Source organism: Polyergus mexicanus, unplaced genomic scaffold (genome assembly GCF_030449975.1).
Source record: "Polyergus mexicanus isolate NDT 795.1 unplaced genomic scaffold, iyPolMexi1.0 SCAF_3, whole genome shotgun sequence".
NCBI classification, from domain to species: domain Eukaryota; kingdom Metazoa; phylum Arthropoda; class Insecta; order Hymenoptera; family Formicidae; genus Polyergus; species Polyergus mexicanus.
Window position 1 is genome coordinate 6730086 of NW_027223323.1, and position 17368 is coordinate 6747453.

The 17368-nt window shown below is 32.3% G+C and overlaps 4 protein-coding genes across 7 annotated transcripts; 1 reads left to right on the forward strand and 3 right to left on the reverse strand.

Moving 5' to 3' along the window:
• Positions 1-11: 11 nt before the first annotated feature.
• Positions 12-1264, reverse strand: LOC138945261 (complex III assembly factor LYRM7). Its single transcript, XM_070316657.1, has 5 exons — positions 1085-1264; positions 821-893; positions 671-741; positions 401-482; positions 12-321 (listed from the first exon to the last, which is right to left on the reverse strand). Exons 1-5 carry the CDS (start codon positions 1106-1108, stop codon positions 191-193), a joined length of 381 nt encoding a protein of 126 aa, XP_070172758.1. The 5' UTR covers positions 1109-1264; the 3' UTR covers positions 12-190.
• A 193-nt stretch (positions 1265-1457) lies between these two features.
• LOC138931760 (uncharacterized) lies at positions 1458-4045 on the forward strand. Its single transcript, XM_070292844.1, has 4 exons — positions 1458-1696; positions 1881-2408; positions 2483-2635; positions 2895-4045. The coding sequence occupies exons 2-4, from the start codon at positions 1977-1979 to the stop codon at positions 3189-3191; spliced, it is 882 nt and encodes a 293-aa protein (XP_070148945.1). The 5' UTR covers positions 1458-1696; positions 1881-1976; the 3' UTR covers positions 3192-4045.
• On the reverse strand, positions 2877-7339 carry LOC138931759 (uncharacterized). Of its 2 annotated transcripts, XM_070292841.1 has the most exons (5): positions 6887-7339; positions 6195-6635; positions 5836-6038; positions 5561-5700; positions 2877-5290 (listed from the first exon to the last, which is right to left on the reverse strand). In XM_070292841.1, the coding sequence occupies exons 2-5, from the start codon at positions 6557-6559 to the stop codon at positions 4388-4390; spliced, it is 1611 nt and encodes a 536-aa protein (XP_070148942.1). In that variant the 5' UTR covers positions 6560-6635; positions 6887-7339; the 3' UTR covers positions 2877-4387. The 2 variants fall into 2 exon arrangements, with proteins under 2 accessions (XP_070148942.1, XP_070148943.1); XM_070292842.1 differs by lacking the exon at positions 6887-7339 and having other exon boundaries at positions 5836-6051; positions 6195-6378.
• A 609-nt stretch (positions 7340-7948) lies between these two features.
• On the reverse strand, positions 7949-16612 carry LOC138931646 (DNA-binding protein RFX7). Of its 3 annotated transcripts, XM_070292635.1 has the most exons (8): positions 15770-16612; positions 13277-13531; positions 12704-12896; positions 11995-12208; positions 11722-11876; positions 10802-11449; positions 10052-10741; positions 7949-9487 (listed from the first exon to the last, which is right to left on the reverse strand). In XM_070292635.1, exons 1-8 carry the CDS (start codon positions 16165-16167, stop codon positions 8384-8386), a joined length of 3657 nt encoding a protein of 1218 aa, XP_070148736.1. In that variant the 5' UTR covers positions 16168-16612; the 3' UTR covers positions 7949-8383. The 3 variants fall into 3 exon arrangements, with proteins under 3 accessions (XP_070148736.1, XP_070148735.1, XP_070148733.1); XM_070292634.1 differs by having other exon boundaries at positions 10052-11449; positions 11722-11864; XM_070292632.1 differs by having other exon boundaries at positions 10052-11449.
• Between the last annotated feature and the right edge of the window lie 756 nt (positions 16613-17368).

A 17368-nucleotide genomic window follows, 5' to 3' on the forward strand; every position in this document is an offset into this window, starting at 1 on the left:
AAATTGCATCTTTTAATTAAATCCAGTAAACTTATAATGTCTCTCATTTTGTACACTTATATCTATACAGCATATATATGGTAAGATACAATATTTACATTAATTTTAAATAATCAAGTATATTTACAATCCACATGTAATTGTAAGCCATTTTTAATAAACTCTTAATACTTTTCATAGTCTCAAGAAATTATTGCTTCGTATTTTTCGATGTTGTATACTTTTCACAAATTTGAATTCTGTTTTCTTTGCCTGTATTGTTATTTTCCTGATCCTTGTACGATACATTATCTACTAGGACATCTGGAGTGAGTCGCAGTGCTAAAATATATTTCAATATCGCTTATTAGTTAGATAATGTAATTTTTCTCTATTATTTTTAATATCAATTATAACTTACCTATTTTTCCAGGTGTTGTTTCAACCACCTGAATAACAGTCGTTCGCACCTCATATTCAACTTCCTGCGCAAATTTATTCAACTGAAACAGTAATACAAAATTTTTGCATTAATTTCTTTTAAATTAAATACAAATATATTCAATATAATCTTCAATATATTCACTTCATATATATAACTATGTATATATAGTATGCTCTATCTCCCTACACACTTTATACTAATGAATGTATATTATTCTAGTTACTAGAATTAAACAGAGGCATGTACCTCTTCAATTGCTGCCTCGTTTGTAACATTTTTATATTTCCTGTATTCGTCATTTATCTTCTTTCTTACAACTAAAGAACAATTCGGTAAAGTATTATTTATATTAAAATTGTATTTATTACATAATAATAACAAAATTTGTAAATTTACCTTGCAATGCATGCTCATCACCTTCAAATGTCTTCAATCTTGTTCTATGAAGTTTTTTAAACATTCGTAAAACCTGAAAACAATGTTATAATAAAATAAATAAATAAGAAAGAAAAACTTAAAAAATTTTTAAATAGGAAATAACAAAATGTGTGTATTGTGTTATCACATTTGGATATAAAAATAACTATTATACAAAGGAAAAGATATATGTCGGCAAATACTTTGAAAAAGTAGTGATATAACCTTTTAATATATAATTACCTCTCGTCGTAGACAGTCGCCCATTTATGCGGAAATCTTTCTAATTATTATATTACAAGTAATTTAAAAAAGTTACCAAAAGTTTTCATTTATTTAGATATAAAACTGAATTAAATATAATTTGTCATTCTTAGAGTTCGTTCCACTTGTCTTTTACTGTATTATCTGTGTTTGTTTAATTGTAATAAAGGATAAGAATGAAATAATGCTATAAGAATTGCGAACGTGACTTTAGTAAATCGAGCCAATCGAACTCAATCAAAGTCAATTTTCATGAACTCGTAAATGAAAAGCATCCATGCATGTGTAAAAAAAAGGGCGCTGATTGGATGAAACATATTTAATAAATTCTTTTTCGTAGAAACAAAATAGTTGAAAACTTTTCGACTTATTTTGTCGTCGACAGTATCGTATGTACTTGGTTAATGGGCACGAATTAACATTCTATATATATATACACGCGGATATACAATATTTTAGATAGATAAATTCATTTCTTCAAGAGGCAAATTTCGAAGAAAAGGACTATGAATACGGGCCATAGAGCTCAATGGTGTCGACAGTTCATTGTCAGTGTCATTACTGGGAGTACAACTTTGATCAACAAAGTTGGTAAGCGATTCTTACAATCTCTTATATAAACGTATGCACGTTCTCATCTATTATCTTATCTAAATTCGTCACACGACGCTCTTATTTGTCAGCTCATATAAAATTCAATAAGAATCCTAGATAAGTAATATTGCTATGTTTAATTGCAGTGAAAAATCTATAATGAATTTTTATTCTTTTCCAGCTACTTCGAATACTCAAGCTTGTAAAATTAATTCAAGAAGGAGAGAGAGGACAAGAGAGGAAGTGATCCTTGTCTGCTTATTGGACTAAGGGTTACATGCATTTTGTCATTATGGATAATTTTCCCATGCAGAACTATGAAAATAAGATGGAAACATTTGAGACGTACAATGAATCTGTAGCTACCACTGCAAATCGTCAACGTGAGATCACTCAAACTCAATCTGTGAATAGTCAAACACCTACTCAACAGATGCAAGTGCAAAGTCAAGAAAATCGTGACACATTGGTGCTACAGCAGCAGCAGCAACAGCAGCAGCAGCACCAGACGCATCAAATGACGCAGATTCAGTCAAACGCTCAACAGAGTACAACATTAACTCCAGTCAGATTACCTGCTATATTAGATGGAGAATATTTTACAGTGACCAGAGTAGAGGATACTAATGTTACAGTGCGTTGTCAGCAGTGTCAGAAATTGTTAAATGGCAATCTGAAGTCTACTGGCAATTTCCTTAGTCATATAAAGGTAAATTAATATATAAATTGGTTTAGAAAGAAAAGAGATTTATTATTATTATTTGCCAATTATTACTCTTGCAGCGGTTGCATCCGTCCTTGATTGAGAAAATAAGATGCAAATCTAATCAAAGGAAACCGGCAATGGTATACATCGATTCAATGTCGCCTGATAAATGCTCTGAAATAGTGCGAACAAGACGTGTGGTGTTACAAAATAAAAAGCGCTGCAAATCGGTAAGCATAATGTTTCCCCAATTTTTGCTGTTTGCAATGCAGATCAACCCCTTGTTGTTCTATACGTGGATGCAAGAATTAAAATATAAAGCCTATTGGAAAAGAGAATGATAGATTATAATTTGTATAACCAGATTAATTTTCGTTTGCCTGTTTCTTACAAGAATGTGATTTTAATTGCAATCTAAATAAAGAAAAAGTTCTTTCTCTGCTTACATTGTAATTAAATTAATGTGTTCACATATACATGCATATGCAGGAGGAATGTGTAGCTGAAAATGAAGAATCTTACGAGCACCAATCTGCGGATTGGAGCGATGCATCGCTAGTTCGACGACGCTCCGAGGAAACAGAATCCACGGATCTGTCTCTAAGAATACCGCATAACAATTCGTTTGTAATGGAAGATGAGTACGATGCGATCGGTCGTAATGTCGCCGCCAAACTTAGAAACATGAGACTGGACCAAAGAATAATAGCCGAGAAATTATTGAACGACATTTTATTCGAAGCTCAGCTTGGTAATCTTCATAGAGATTCGAGTATTCATGTGTGAAAAAGAAAGATGTGTATCCACACACATATATGTAAATGTGCTCACATAGAATAATGGGTGACAACTTTCTTCAACAATACTAAGACTGTGTTCTAATTTTATTGAAAGACAAACGTATTTTGTAATTTCTCTATACATATTACATTGAGGATTGTAAGATATATATCTTATAATCTTTTACATGACCATTTAGAAATCAGCTTTGAATTTTCAGACGAGAAAGAAGAGATTATATATATTTTGAATTTTCAAAAAATTAAATGAAAGTATTTGCGATTTTTTCCAAGCAGTAGATAGAGATATAAGGATTTAAACTTGGACTAATCACAGGATATTTAGACAAAATATCTTGTGTATGATTAAGTAGCTTTAAATTATATTTCAAAAATTACTAATTAATTTTTCTGTAGTATATTTAATCGTGAATTTCGAAACACTATATTATATATATATATGTATATATAAAAGGAATGTGTATATAATAGGTCCACTTTTTTTATATATATAAATGTATATAACATTGTAAATATTTTTACAGATTGTTAAAAAATAAAACGAGCATGCTGCCTGAAGTATTAGAATGGTGCAAAAGATGCCATGGATTATTTTTTATTAAGACTTGCTCTGACTATATTAAGCAAAATCAAGCATCTAGAATTTCTAAAAAAATGGAATATTTTTTCCTTAATGATTATATTTAATAGTGATCATTTTCATTAATACGAATTGTGCAAATGTGTATAATTTTGTTTTTAATTCTTTTTTGACAAATTTATGCCAAACCTCTTTTGCACCAATCTATAAATAGTGTGACTGTCTAAAAGTCTTCCTATACCGATCATTATTCTATGAATAATGTATGACTACAGTCACAGTTGTAATATATTGTAATTATACTTATAAATATGCATTTTATAAACGATTTTTTTGCATGAGATATTATCTTCAACATCTGAACGCAAAGCAATCTAAACCTTTAATAAAAGTAAAAAAATAACGCACCTGTTAAGGTGTAAATAAATTATAGAAAATCTCTATTGTGCTTATTAACATCATTTAGTTTCTTCCGATGAGATCTATTGATACTTGAAGAAAATTTGTAACTATAATTTATTTATACTTTGCATAGAAGCAACAGAGTGGAAGTACGATTTTTAGAAGACTTATCCAAAGAACATAGCCTTCTCTAGCGATTGTCAACTGCTGTACACTCTACATTTCTTTGGCTTAAACATCGCGTGGTATACTAAAGACGAGAGAACGCAGAGCGCCATGCTAACGAAAATCGTGTAGAATATATAGGTGTACCAGAATCCGTCCCAATCGGTATTCAAGTACCACATCAGTGTTAGCGTTGAGTTCTGGGCGATCACAAATACATAGTACGGCAATGTCCACCAGTCGGCGTACTTAAATTTGATCCGATATTCGATCAGACTGAATATGTAGACCAGGCCGAGCCATAAATTAACAATAGACGTAATTGCATCGTAATACTTTGAATAGTAAAAAAGATAGATCAACGTGATGGCATAATGCACACCTAGCATAGCCAGTAAGGATACTGGATAGAATTCATAAGCTATAGTAATGGCGAACACGCGTGCCAGGATGAAGAGAAACCACCAGAGGAAGGATAGAAATTTTCCAATCGGATCGTCTTCTTCGAGACCTTTCTCAGAATATTTACGTTTAGGAACTTTTAGACTTTGTGCGCTGCTGTCTATTAGTCTTTGATTTGACTCGAGGATCGATGCTGCTTTCGCTGCTTCTTCTTCTCGATAAACGGAATCTGGACGCGGTGGCGCTGGTACGTCCGGCACTGGAAGCGGCATCACCGTTGTGATGCCGCGAAGCGGCGTCGGCGGTGGCGTCACGCGCGCATTTTTCGGTGGTAACGGTGGAGTTACGGAAATCTGGCGATGCAAGGAAGTTTCATGGTATTTATTTTGATGCTGCCCTTCGTTTTCGATAACGGCTGGATCTTCCGGCGATTTTTCCGATGATGTTGATTCATGCGGCGTGGCATTGTCTTGTTCCTTTCCTTCAGGTAAAGGTAACGCTTGTAACGGCGCCTTTTCTTCGATATTGTTCAGTTCCTAGTTGAATAGAATTAACATAGCATTAATTATAATAATTCACAGAAATAATATGTTTATTATGCTCTAGAATCATCCTCAGTCAAATGGAAATACAAAATACATAATAAGATATATAACAATGCAAATAATATTATATGAAATTTACACAAAATAATAATGGTTGTGTAAAGATAAAAGTTAAATGCAAGTTTAATGAAATTGTTAAATTATATGAACAAATAATAAATTTAAAATTGTTGGAATATTTTATTTTTAGTTATAATATACCTCAACGCAGTACTTCTTCAGCCACATCGCCCAAGGTAGTTTTCTGCCATTTACACGTTGGCTCTCGAATCTTTGAAAAGAGGCTGTCTCAATGGCTAGTATTACAACGGACATAATGATGCAGAGTACTTGTACAGTCACTGCAAATGAGTGAGTTGCATATACTCGTTATTATATAAAATAAAATTTTTTAAAAGCAAATTATTTTGTGGAACTCATCAAGCTATAAAAAAATGTAATGTAAATATTACATTTATATAAAAAATATAATATACCAGATTGATAACTGCGAAACGCAGAACTCTGTCTGAAGAGTAAATGTGTTTGAAAAATAGCTTGTGGTGCGGCTTGAAACCACGCCTGTAGGAAGAAGTACAATTCAATAGCTGCAGGTGCTGCAGCTACATTTAATGTCTTAACTCTTGCATCTCCAAATAAATTTATGGCATCCACAGAGAGTACAATTAGTCCTGCATATCTGTAAAAATAAACTACTTTCCCTATATAACCATTGATTACAGCCTACAAACTAACAAATTAAATTCATCAATTAAATAAATAATGTAAATTATCTAACTTGTTAATTAAATAAAGAATAAATAAAAATTTACTCATATTGAAAATTAAGTATTACCTGTATAATACAAAGAATACAAATCCAATGAACTGAAACACTTGAAGAGCAAACCATCTAAAAATGCCTTTCGATACTTTGTCGTCATCTGTCATCCACCAATCTGGTCTTGAAATTGTCAGTATAAAATATGTAAGTGCCGGGGCATACATAATTGCAATAGTACAAGCTCCCCATAACAGATTTTGTTCTTTAAAGTGTTGAATAGCTACCACTAAGTCAGCAGCAAAATTAATTATGTATATAAAACAATTGGTTAATGCTGGTATGAGAAATATTAGATATATCTGTTCGATTGACTTTAATGGAACCTTCATGAAAAATGTGGATTTTCTATGGCAAAGTTTAGTTGACTCTTGTGCCATTTTCTTAGAATTAACAAATCTGTTTCATCTTTCAGTTCTGACAGTGCGTACAAATTCTCTACAATCGGAACTCTTTCTGTAAAAAAGAAATATAATTAATGACAAAATATTGACGCAATTGTAATAAAAAAAAGAATTATTATTATTTTCATTATTTCAAGTTTTATATTTATTAAATTGTGATGTATTATCATATATGATAGAACATAAATGTGTAAATATATATAATGTGGAATTAAAAAATATATTGGAAAAATTTATTTCTCTAATGAGGAAAGAAAGACAGATTAAAAAATTTAATAATAAATAATTAGCATGATTATTTACCTAAGGTGGCTAAAGATCAACTGTGATTTTTTCCAACGTGTCTTTAGATTAATCGAAACATTTCAATGATAAAGCTGCACACTTACTTCCATCAAGTCACATAGTCATACACTTCAGTCATATACTTTAATTTTTCAAAGTATAGCATGGTCATAATATTCTTCTATTTACAACAAATTTATATAAAAAGTGTACAAGAAACTTTCTTTATAAAGAAATAAATTATATAATTGCGCGATTTGTGGAATTACAGTGAACTTTATGGGAAAACGATGAGGAAGACAAATAATATATTATATTTTACGATTGATCGATTAGTCAGCACGTCGAACAAATGGGAAAGATAACTTTGATAAGCTTCTATTTCACAAGATAGTGATAAATCAAGTATCGGTATCATGTCGTTATTATTACACGAATAGGATAGGTTATGATTCTGTATGCAAGAGCTCAAAGAAATCTTTACTCTTTTTATCCTGATTGGTCAATCAACAGTTCTGCTGCTCGTATTGGTGCGTATGAATCGAATACTATATTACTGTATATTATATACTGTATTATCTGGTATTATGTATGTACATATATCATATGTGCGTATAAAGATCAATGGTTACTACTGCAAACAGTAAACAAGCACAAGCAGCCATAGAAGAAGAAGAAGAAACAGTAAACAGTTAGAAGAGATGTAAATTTAATCATCCAAAAATGTTTTTCTCTATTTTTTGTTGTTGTTGAATTAAATAACTTAATATTTCTCTACAATATTTTAATTCTATTTATCACTGAAATATAAGAACCCAAAATACATAAATATATTTTAGATTACATTTGTATGGCATAAAATGTCCAATATATTTGGAATAAAATACAAGTTATTTCTAAATTTTATGTATTGTTTAGCTTTTTGTGAGAAAGTTAGTTTTTGAGGAATAAAACAAATTTCATAGAAAACACAAACATTTTTCTTTAATTATATATATATATATATATATATCATATATACTTAAAATGATGTATATAATCTTTAATAATTTATAAACATATATTTAAAAAAATCTCGCGAGTTTTTCGAAGTTTCGGAAAGTTCGAACATTTCAATACTATTTTTATTGCGATAAAGATTAAACAGTCGTCGATACAGCCCGCATAGTAAATTGTATGTTAAAATATAATTTACTATAAGCTGAAATAATTTCTTCTATAAGAAATCTATATACATAAAAATTTGTAGTAAAAAATAATTAAAATATTTGTAACTGTCGTATGATCAAATTACATATCGCAGTAGATACAGAAAATTCGAAATATCCTACATCTTAAAATTGAATAATATCTTAATTATTTACTAAAATTTACTCATACTTCTTGCTTGTAATCTTCTTTCATTCTAAAATGGTCTATAAAATAATACGATTGAGAATCACCGGACCCAAACAGTCTATAGTTTATTACACTTCTCCCTGTGCAATTGCAAAATGATAGATCAAAGAAACAGTTTCAGTGATTAGGCTCCGTAACTTCGTTAAACAGTGGTGTCAACGAATCCATATCTTGCAGGCCGTCGAAATTACCGAGAGGGTCCAGATCATCCGTCTCTGTATCAGTTTCTCCAAGAAAACTGGCTTCCAAGAAGTCAGCAACGTTCCTACACAGATTATTGGAAGAAGCAGTTGCGGCAGTGTCGACATCAGTGCCGGCAGTGGCGCCGGTGACAGTAGCAACAGCAACATTTATAGTGTCGCTTTGTAAACTGAGAGAATTAAGAATGGGACTGGAAAGTAGCGGCTCGCCTGAATCTTGATACACCTCTTGTGATTGTACTGTATGCAGAGGCGTTGATGGGTACGATCTAGAACCATTGCTATCCTCGATATACGATGGCGTATATGCTGACACTGGTGCCGGCAATGGTGTGTTAGGATACGAACGTGATTGAATTATTTTCTGTAATGCATTACCCGCATCACTGAGGATACTTGATGGATCTAGCATATCTTCTTCCGATAGATTGAGATTAGTATTTGGTAAAGCAAGATTGATCGCATTGTTCAATGTCTCTTCCGTAGTCTGTTCAGGCAACATTTGCAAATTCGGCTGGCCTTCCTCGTCCAGAATTGTAAGAATATTATTAATGTTTTCAGATGTGATTCCTTTGTCTGTCATTAAAAATTGCTGCTCATCTGATATAAAGTTTGCGTCATCCAATAAGTACGTGCTTTCTTGTCCGATGGAAGGACCGAAGTCATTATATTCGCTCGGTACTGGAGTAGGCGCAACGGAACTGCTCGTTGATGGATTGAAACTTTGACTTTGCACAGTCGATAGGCTATGTTGCGTCGAGATTGGGGATATTACGGATTGCACGGGATACACCATCCTATGCAATGGTACCGATTGTGATCTGTAGAATAATTGTTCATTGCTCAAATGTCTGCTAGCATGAAGAAGCTCTGTGATTTCCTGATCGGGCGGGGGTGGCTGGCCTTTTTGATACACATTCTTGATCTCTTGTAGATTCTCTTGGCTCGGATAATTGATCAGTAATTGTTTCTGCGGTGTTAGATCCAAAAATGCAGTGCATGGCGATCCCTTTAGAACGACCTGCATCGAAAAATATGAAATTTTATAATGCGCTTTATTTTCAATTTGCAAGATTTTTTAATATCATTATTTTCATAGAAAAATCAAGTCTTTTAACAATATAATTTTGTTCGACACACGCGTGAATTTAACACTTTTACCTTTTTGTAAATATTGGCCTTTATTACTTGTATCTCAAAAATCATTATCGCACAGAAAGTTCCCAATTTTTTTTTATATAATTGTCAAAAAGATTTAGATCTGCAGTTAAACGTTCGTATTTTTAATTCGTTCAAACTAAAAAATTTCTCTATTAATAATTTTTCCATATTTATTGCATATATTTATTTCAATACATAGGCACACAATGAAAATATGATATTTGTTATATAAATATTCTCATTCTACACATGCATGACCAAAGAGCAAATGTGAAGTAATAGTTGAATAACGTTTAAATTATTAAAGATATAAATAGTATTAAAAATATTGAAAAGATACACAAAAATATGAAAAAAGGAGGTATTAAAAATACAAAGATCTGGCTGCAATAATAAGAGTTTCTATATTTGCTTTCTGTCTCACCTGCGACGAATTGGTCGTTGCAATTGTCAGCACATGTCGCGTGGGTTCCGCTCCACTGGATGTCGGTACGATAAAGGTGTCTGTCGTCTTAATGGTATACGGTACGTTGCAAGAGATGGAGCGAGAGAGCGTCTTTTGACCGCGCGTTCTAGAACTGACAGCTTGTAAATTACTGCGAGATCTTGGCACTGGGGTATTACGCGGTGATACGAATGGACTGGCATTCGCTGAATTTGACTTGGACGCCCGACCATTAATCGGAGAATGCGGTCCGGGCGAGATGGGGGTGAAGTTGAATATCCTACGCCGCGTATTCGGACTCTGTGGTACAGTATTGGCCACGCTCTGTGTTGCTGCCTCTTGGGCATGTTCGACGACATTTGTTTCAAAGCTAACGCGACGACGAGTATTGCTTGGATTATGATTTAAAAGAGTCGAAAGAATGAGATTGTTGTGTTTCTGCGAAGAGTCTCGTTTTTCCGTGGCAACGGTTTGCCGAACAATAGTTGCAGGCGCTAGATCAGCGGCAATAGTAGACGCCTTTAAATTCTGTTGTAATATTAATCGTAATTGCGACACTTTGTCCGATCGAGAAATCTGTTCGGCATCAGAACCAATGACGCCGGTTTCCACATCAGAGCTAGACGAACTGCTCTGTTGAAAGTACTGCAGCAACTCTTCCTCTTGCTCCTGCGAATTGTTTCCACCATTTAAATAATCGTCCAATGCATCCGTATCGATGTCTCGAACCTTTTCATTTTTGAAGACCGACGTATCCTGCAAGAGGCGGATCTGATCCTTGGTGAGAAGTCCTGAGGTTGTTTCTACTGCACCGGTGGCAGAACAACTCGACGAATCAATATCACAGTTTTTAACGAGCTGACTGTCCGCAGCCTCTACCGCTTTGCACTTGATAGATTTTGAATTGCTAGCTAGTATCACTGATATCTTACCGGCACGTTGGATAGATGCTAGCTTGGGTAACAAGACTTTGGAATGCTTCGAACTCTCTTCTGCAAGTTTCGTCTGTTTTTCGGGACTGGATTCCTGCTGTGTTACAATTGGATTATTGGCACGTTTCCTGGAATTTTTACTTTTGATATCGCGTTGCACACTCATCATTATTCTAGGGTTGCTATTACTCTGTTTATCTTCACGCGATACTACTAGATTATCACAGTTAGATTCTTCGGAAACATTGCAGGATTGTTGCTGCTGTTGATTGCAGGTTTTTGATACCCTTTTTTGCCGGTTGTAGGCTATAGCAGACAAGTTCAATTTTGCCAATGAATTCTGTGTGATCACTGCTGTATTTGTACCTTGAGGTGATTGATTAGACTTGACTTTTTTATATCCTCTGCTAATATTTCCTTTACCTTCAATGACTTTTTCTTTATTCTAGGGGAAACAAATTATTCTGGATATATAATTATACTCTAAATTAATCGTAATTAAAAATGTTTCATACATATCCTAACTCTTTTAATCTTATTGCTAAAAAGAATTTGTGAAATTAAATATCTTGAAAATAAGAAAATAAAAATTTGCATTGTGCTTCTCTAATTTCTTTATCTAAAAATTGAAAAACAGATAGAAAAAAATAAAGGTTAAGTCTATTTACATATTTCCTTTTTCATATATAAGTTGTACGGAGATGCTATAAAATATACCTGTATGGTAGTGTCGAGATGACGACGTTTCTGATCTTTGATATGCTCCCGTTGCTGAAGTTTGCGTTGCAACTGTAATTGAGCCTCTCGGAGTTTAGCAGGCTTAACACTCACAGGTATTGTTGGTAGATCCGAAATTGCCTCTAAATAAGAAACTTAACAATTAACAATTAACTTAACAATTAGCAATTTTCAAAATGAATAATTGAAATGCAAAAGTTTATGAGAAACTTGCTTTATTAAACTAATATTTGATAAATTCGATTTACTCACCTTTATCAGATAAAGCATTATGCTCGTCTGAAGTGGATAAAATGCAAACAGCAGCCAGAGACCGAGTATCAACACGAAAATTATCAACAAGATGCCGCGCTAAGGCACTCAAATTTGGAAATTTCAAGCCTAATACGTTCTCCGCCCATTCTCTTATCAATGTAGATGCAGCGCCTAACATTTCCTCAGTAATGTTTTCCTCTGAATGTTCTCCCTAAATTTAATAACAATAAATAATAATTAAATGCTATATATATACAAAATTAATTTAAAAATATAGATATAATGCATTTTTATTTATGATTATTATTGATTTTAAGAGTTGTTTCAGACAAATTCTCACTTGAAATTACAAAATTATGGCAATATTTGCAATCTACTTGTAATAAGCTTTAATTCTGCCACAAAATTAATTGTAAATTCGATTGTGAAAGAAATGGAGAACATTGTCTCTATGGCAACTTGACCACACTTTTTTTTAATAATAGTTTAGAACAAAAACAAAAAATTTATCGGTAAATTAAACAAATTTTTTTACATATCTGTGTATATATAAGTATACACGCACGCACGCATGCCCAGATGTTTTTGCTTTAAATGATTGCATAAAAATTTCTTATTATAAATATTATATACATTTATCTGTGTGCGCGTGTGCGTGTGTGTGTGTGTGTATGTATGTATATAGATGTTCGTTTGTATTGCTCACAGTTTGAGGGCCAGATATCTTTGGCAGTGTCGGAGGATCCAATTTAATTCGTTTACGCATACCCGCGTAGCAGTAACGAGAATTTCCTCGTGTGCCCAGTCTGCGAGGACGTACTCGTGGATATACCTGTTTCATGACTTTTCCAAAATCAGCTGTCGATAATGGTTTCATAGAATTTCTTATACAGTAGATGCTAAAAATAGAAATAAAAAATGCAATCTTTTCAAGAAATGATTTTTTTTTAATTATTCGACAATAAATATATTGTATTAGAAATAATATTTGTAAAACTTAAGTTTATATAAATAACATACTCATGTCTTTCATTTAATTTTCTTGAATTTTATATTTTTAATATAAAAATTAGAAAAAATATATATTAAAAACTAAATAAATACATTATTGAAAGTTATCGCATTACTTTGAATAAAAGAAGACTTTTTACAAAATTTGTATAAAACAAAATTTTGTTCTATATTTTCTATTTGCATTTATATAAGGATCATATTCTTTTTGTTTGTACCACTATTTCTAATACATTTAATATATGGTGTATATACACACACAACTTACTTGTATTCATCATAAACTTCTTGCTTCGGTAAAGATACATCAGGATCTTCTTCCAAATGTGTTTTAATCCACATAATAGTTTGATGAATTTCATAACGATTTCCTAATGGATTCAATGGCTGCCTCAGTGGATCAATGGTCCCACCTGGATTTGTCAGCAATAACGGAAGTTTCAGGTACAACAATAACTTTTCTTCTAATTTAAGTCGTTCCACTTGCGAAAAGATCTCATCTACACGTGCTCTAGATTCTTCGCTGTAATTTAAAAAATTAATATATATTACTGAAATTTTTCTTATCCAAAGCAAAAGAATTCATATTTAAAAAATAATAAATACATAAGATATTTAGCATATATATATATATATATATATATATATATATATATATATATATATATATATATATATATATAGATCGGCTAGATCTTTTTTCATATATAATCAGATCTAGCCAAATATGATTATATATAAAATATTATCGTGTCAAATTTCGGATTTAATTATATATAGCCACATCATATATTGCGCCAAATTTCGAATTGAATTATATATGATCTTATATAATTACATAATTACATATATTATTATTGATCTTAAAATATTTTTAATCTTCGCGGAAATTAAGTTTATATATTCTTATATCAAGAAGTACATATCGAAATAAAAGTTTTTTTTAGATGCGATCATTCGATAATATCGATTAATAAAATACGTCGAAAACTTCCTTTTTTTCCCTTACCCTATTAATAAATAATTGTATAATTTATATCTGCAATTGTCCTACATTTTCAGCAAAAATGGATCTTACGACGAATGACAAAGATTTATAGTTATTAATTCACGAATTAAAAAAGTTATCGTTGTATTTTACTAATGCAATTATCAAACGAGTAGTCGCATTAAAAAAAAAAAGAAACATCTCTATTTCGATGTATTTTGCAACAAAAAATTTATATGATTTCTCGCCTCTATCGTTATAATTCAGTATGACGTTGATAAGGAATCAATAGTCTTAAAACTATCAAGAGAAAATCATAATTTTTTTCAATCCTATTGCAAAGCTGCTTTCTAGTATAGATAGAGTATCATTTTTCCTAACACTTTGCTAATGATTAAATCAACTGTGTTAAAGATTTTTATTATGGATGTATGTGTATGTGTGCATATATGCAGATCATAATGATTCAATAGCCCCAAAATTTATTCATCAATAATTCCTATGGTAATTTGTCAACTGTATTATTGATGAAAATTGTGAGATTAAATAAAATCGATGAATAATAAATTAATAGTATCGACCGTCAGCGCAATCCTATGTTGGAAATTGTAAAAAGATATGGCCCAAATTGATCAATGCGACCAATTCTTAACGCATAGTGACAAATATATATATGTATATATACATACATACGCACGGTCTGCCTTACTATTGTTGCGCGCAATTTGACACGAAAGAGACACTAATTACTATATTTCTTGATTAAAGTTGACCAATGATATTGTGCAAAATTCGCGCATTCAAATTCAGTTAATTACGTTTAACAATCTGTTATTGATTTTCATAAGTTGTATAATATTAATTTTTATTGCACAGCTGATTTTAGCTCATCATTTTTTATGCATGGATATAAAATGGTATACTATGACAATTAACAGCTGATTAATAAATCGAATACTAACAGCAAATATTAAATTTAATAATCCTATTTTAACAAAATAATCAACCATTTCAATTGTTAAATTAATCAACCATATAAAAATAGATTAAATTATTTGCATATAACAGTTAAGTATTAGTATTAACAATCAATTTGTCAATATCAGCTGATAATGTATATAATATATATAAGAAACAATCAATTGAAATCAAATGTGCAAAAATCAATATCAGATAATTAGTGACAATCAATAATGAATAGCGAATATCAATAGTTGACTTTAAAAATTATAATTCAAAAATTATTGTGATCTCATTTCATATTAAGATTTTCGATTTTATTTTTTTCCTGATAAAATATTCAAGTATTCAAGTATCTAAATGCATAAATCATACTTCATGTTGATATATTAATAATTCTTGAAAAAAAAGTATCTTGTAAATCCCACGTATAAACTTCATAAATGGTACTTGTGTCACTCAGTGTGCAATATTAACTTTTAAAAATCATCTATGGATCATTTTGAGACTATCAATAGAACAATGGAATGGACAACAATAGAATGTATAAATATAATTAAAAAAAAAAAAAAAAATGATTAAAATTTATTCTTTAATTTTTATTATACATTTGTTGATCATCTTCTGCAAATGTCAAGAAATGTAAATTTTTGTAGATTTTTTTCAATCACTTTAAGACAGCTAAAACTGTGACAAAAGACATTTCGATCCATATATGATCAGGAACAGAGCGCAAAAAAATTAATCTACAAGGATTAATAATTGAAATAATCATGCGTGAAAGTTTGTTCGAAATAAAAATTGACTTTTAACCTAATGCCATCCTCTATCATAATGCGAATCTTGTCCTGTTTAGAAGAAGCGCTATGATTAGCCAACGTCGCGAATTTACTCGCGACGAGATCTTGCAGTGGATCACCACCATCCCCGTGAAAACCATTCGTGGTAAAGGACCTGCCGGCCGGCAGTTGTCCTTTCTCGACGGTAATAGCAGCGTTGGCGATGGTGGTGGTGGTGGTGGTGGTGGTGGTGGTGGTGACAGGAGTCGCGGAGCAGGAGATGGAAGCGGCGGCGACAGCAGCGTCACCATTCTCCGCACAAATGTCACCGCGCTCCTTCTTAATCCGTTTACCATCGAACGTATTCTCCTCGTCGCATCTCCCGGGTATCTTGCAGGATGTTTTGGTCCGATCATGACTGTCAGTACTCATATCGTAGCTTAAAACTTCCCAGTCCCCCACCTCGGTCGTCCAACTCACGTATGCGGAATCACGTATCACCTGCCGGTGCACGACCACGGCGAACTACCATTTTGTTTGTCCGGTTGTCAGCTGGGCTACTCGTTAGCATCCCGGCGCGCCATTGCTCCCACTTTAAAGGCTTTGCGCGAGGAGAGGACTGTCAAACGACTCGCCGAAGCGCGTACGATATACAGCGACACGCGGATCTGTCATAACGGCACTGCGCGTCGCGGCCACATCATTAGAATCGCTCGAGTCGAGGATGCCGACAACCAAGTGCAAATCGGATAGAAGCAACGAATCGACACCCGCTACGATAGAGCCCACGAATCGTCTACTCGGCTATTCGTGCTCCGTTACTCTCAGTTCGCATATCAGAGTCCTTATTCCATCCCCATAGAATATGTAACTTCATATTCGAACGGATGCATCAGGAAGCTACTGAATTTTGTGTCATAGACTACTTTTGTATAGAGGATACGCTCCGTTCGATGCGCCAAAATTTCGGATATTTTTGCTCTCATTGGTCGACATGAAAAAGTTCTAGTTGTAACTATAAGACCATAAGCAAATCGACCGATCGCATTCAAACATTTTTTACTATATTGCGAAAATTCTTGACTGTCATTGGTCAATTTATTTACGGCCTTAAACAACGGTCATAATGCACAAGTAACTAGACGCGATGCGTCTAGCTATTATTGGACTCGGAAGCGGCTATCTTCAGGCCATTATATACGTACACACAAATACATACATTCGTATTAAACGGATATAAACTTTTTTTCCCGGGTAGTCCTTAGTGATTCGCTTACCGACACACAAATAATAAACTATTTATCTCAGATTTAAATTTTAATCATGAGAATTATAAGCAATCATATATATATTATAAGCTTGCAAGGAGTGAGTATATAAAATAAATACTTTACAAAATAAATTTTATGTTAATCAAGATAATATATTATATAATTTATTTAATTAATTATCCTCGTTTCTTTACTCCTCGCCTCGAAAAATTATATAAAGTCATATATATAAATTTTTATTTTTTTTTATTTTTTTTTGTAACAGGTTGATATCCCATTTTTTGCGTTGACCCTCTCATTACAATATGAGACTGTTGATTTTTATTGAAACAATTAATAATAACCGATATACAATTATAGGC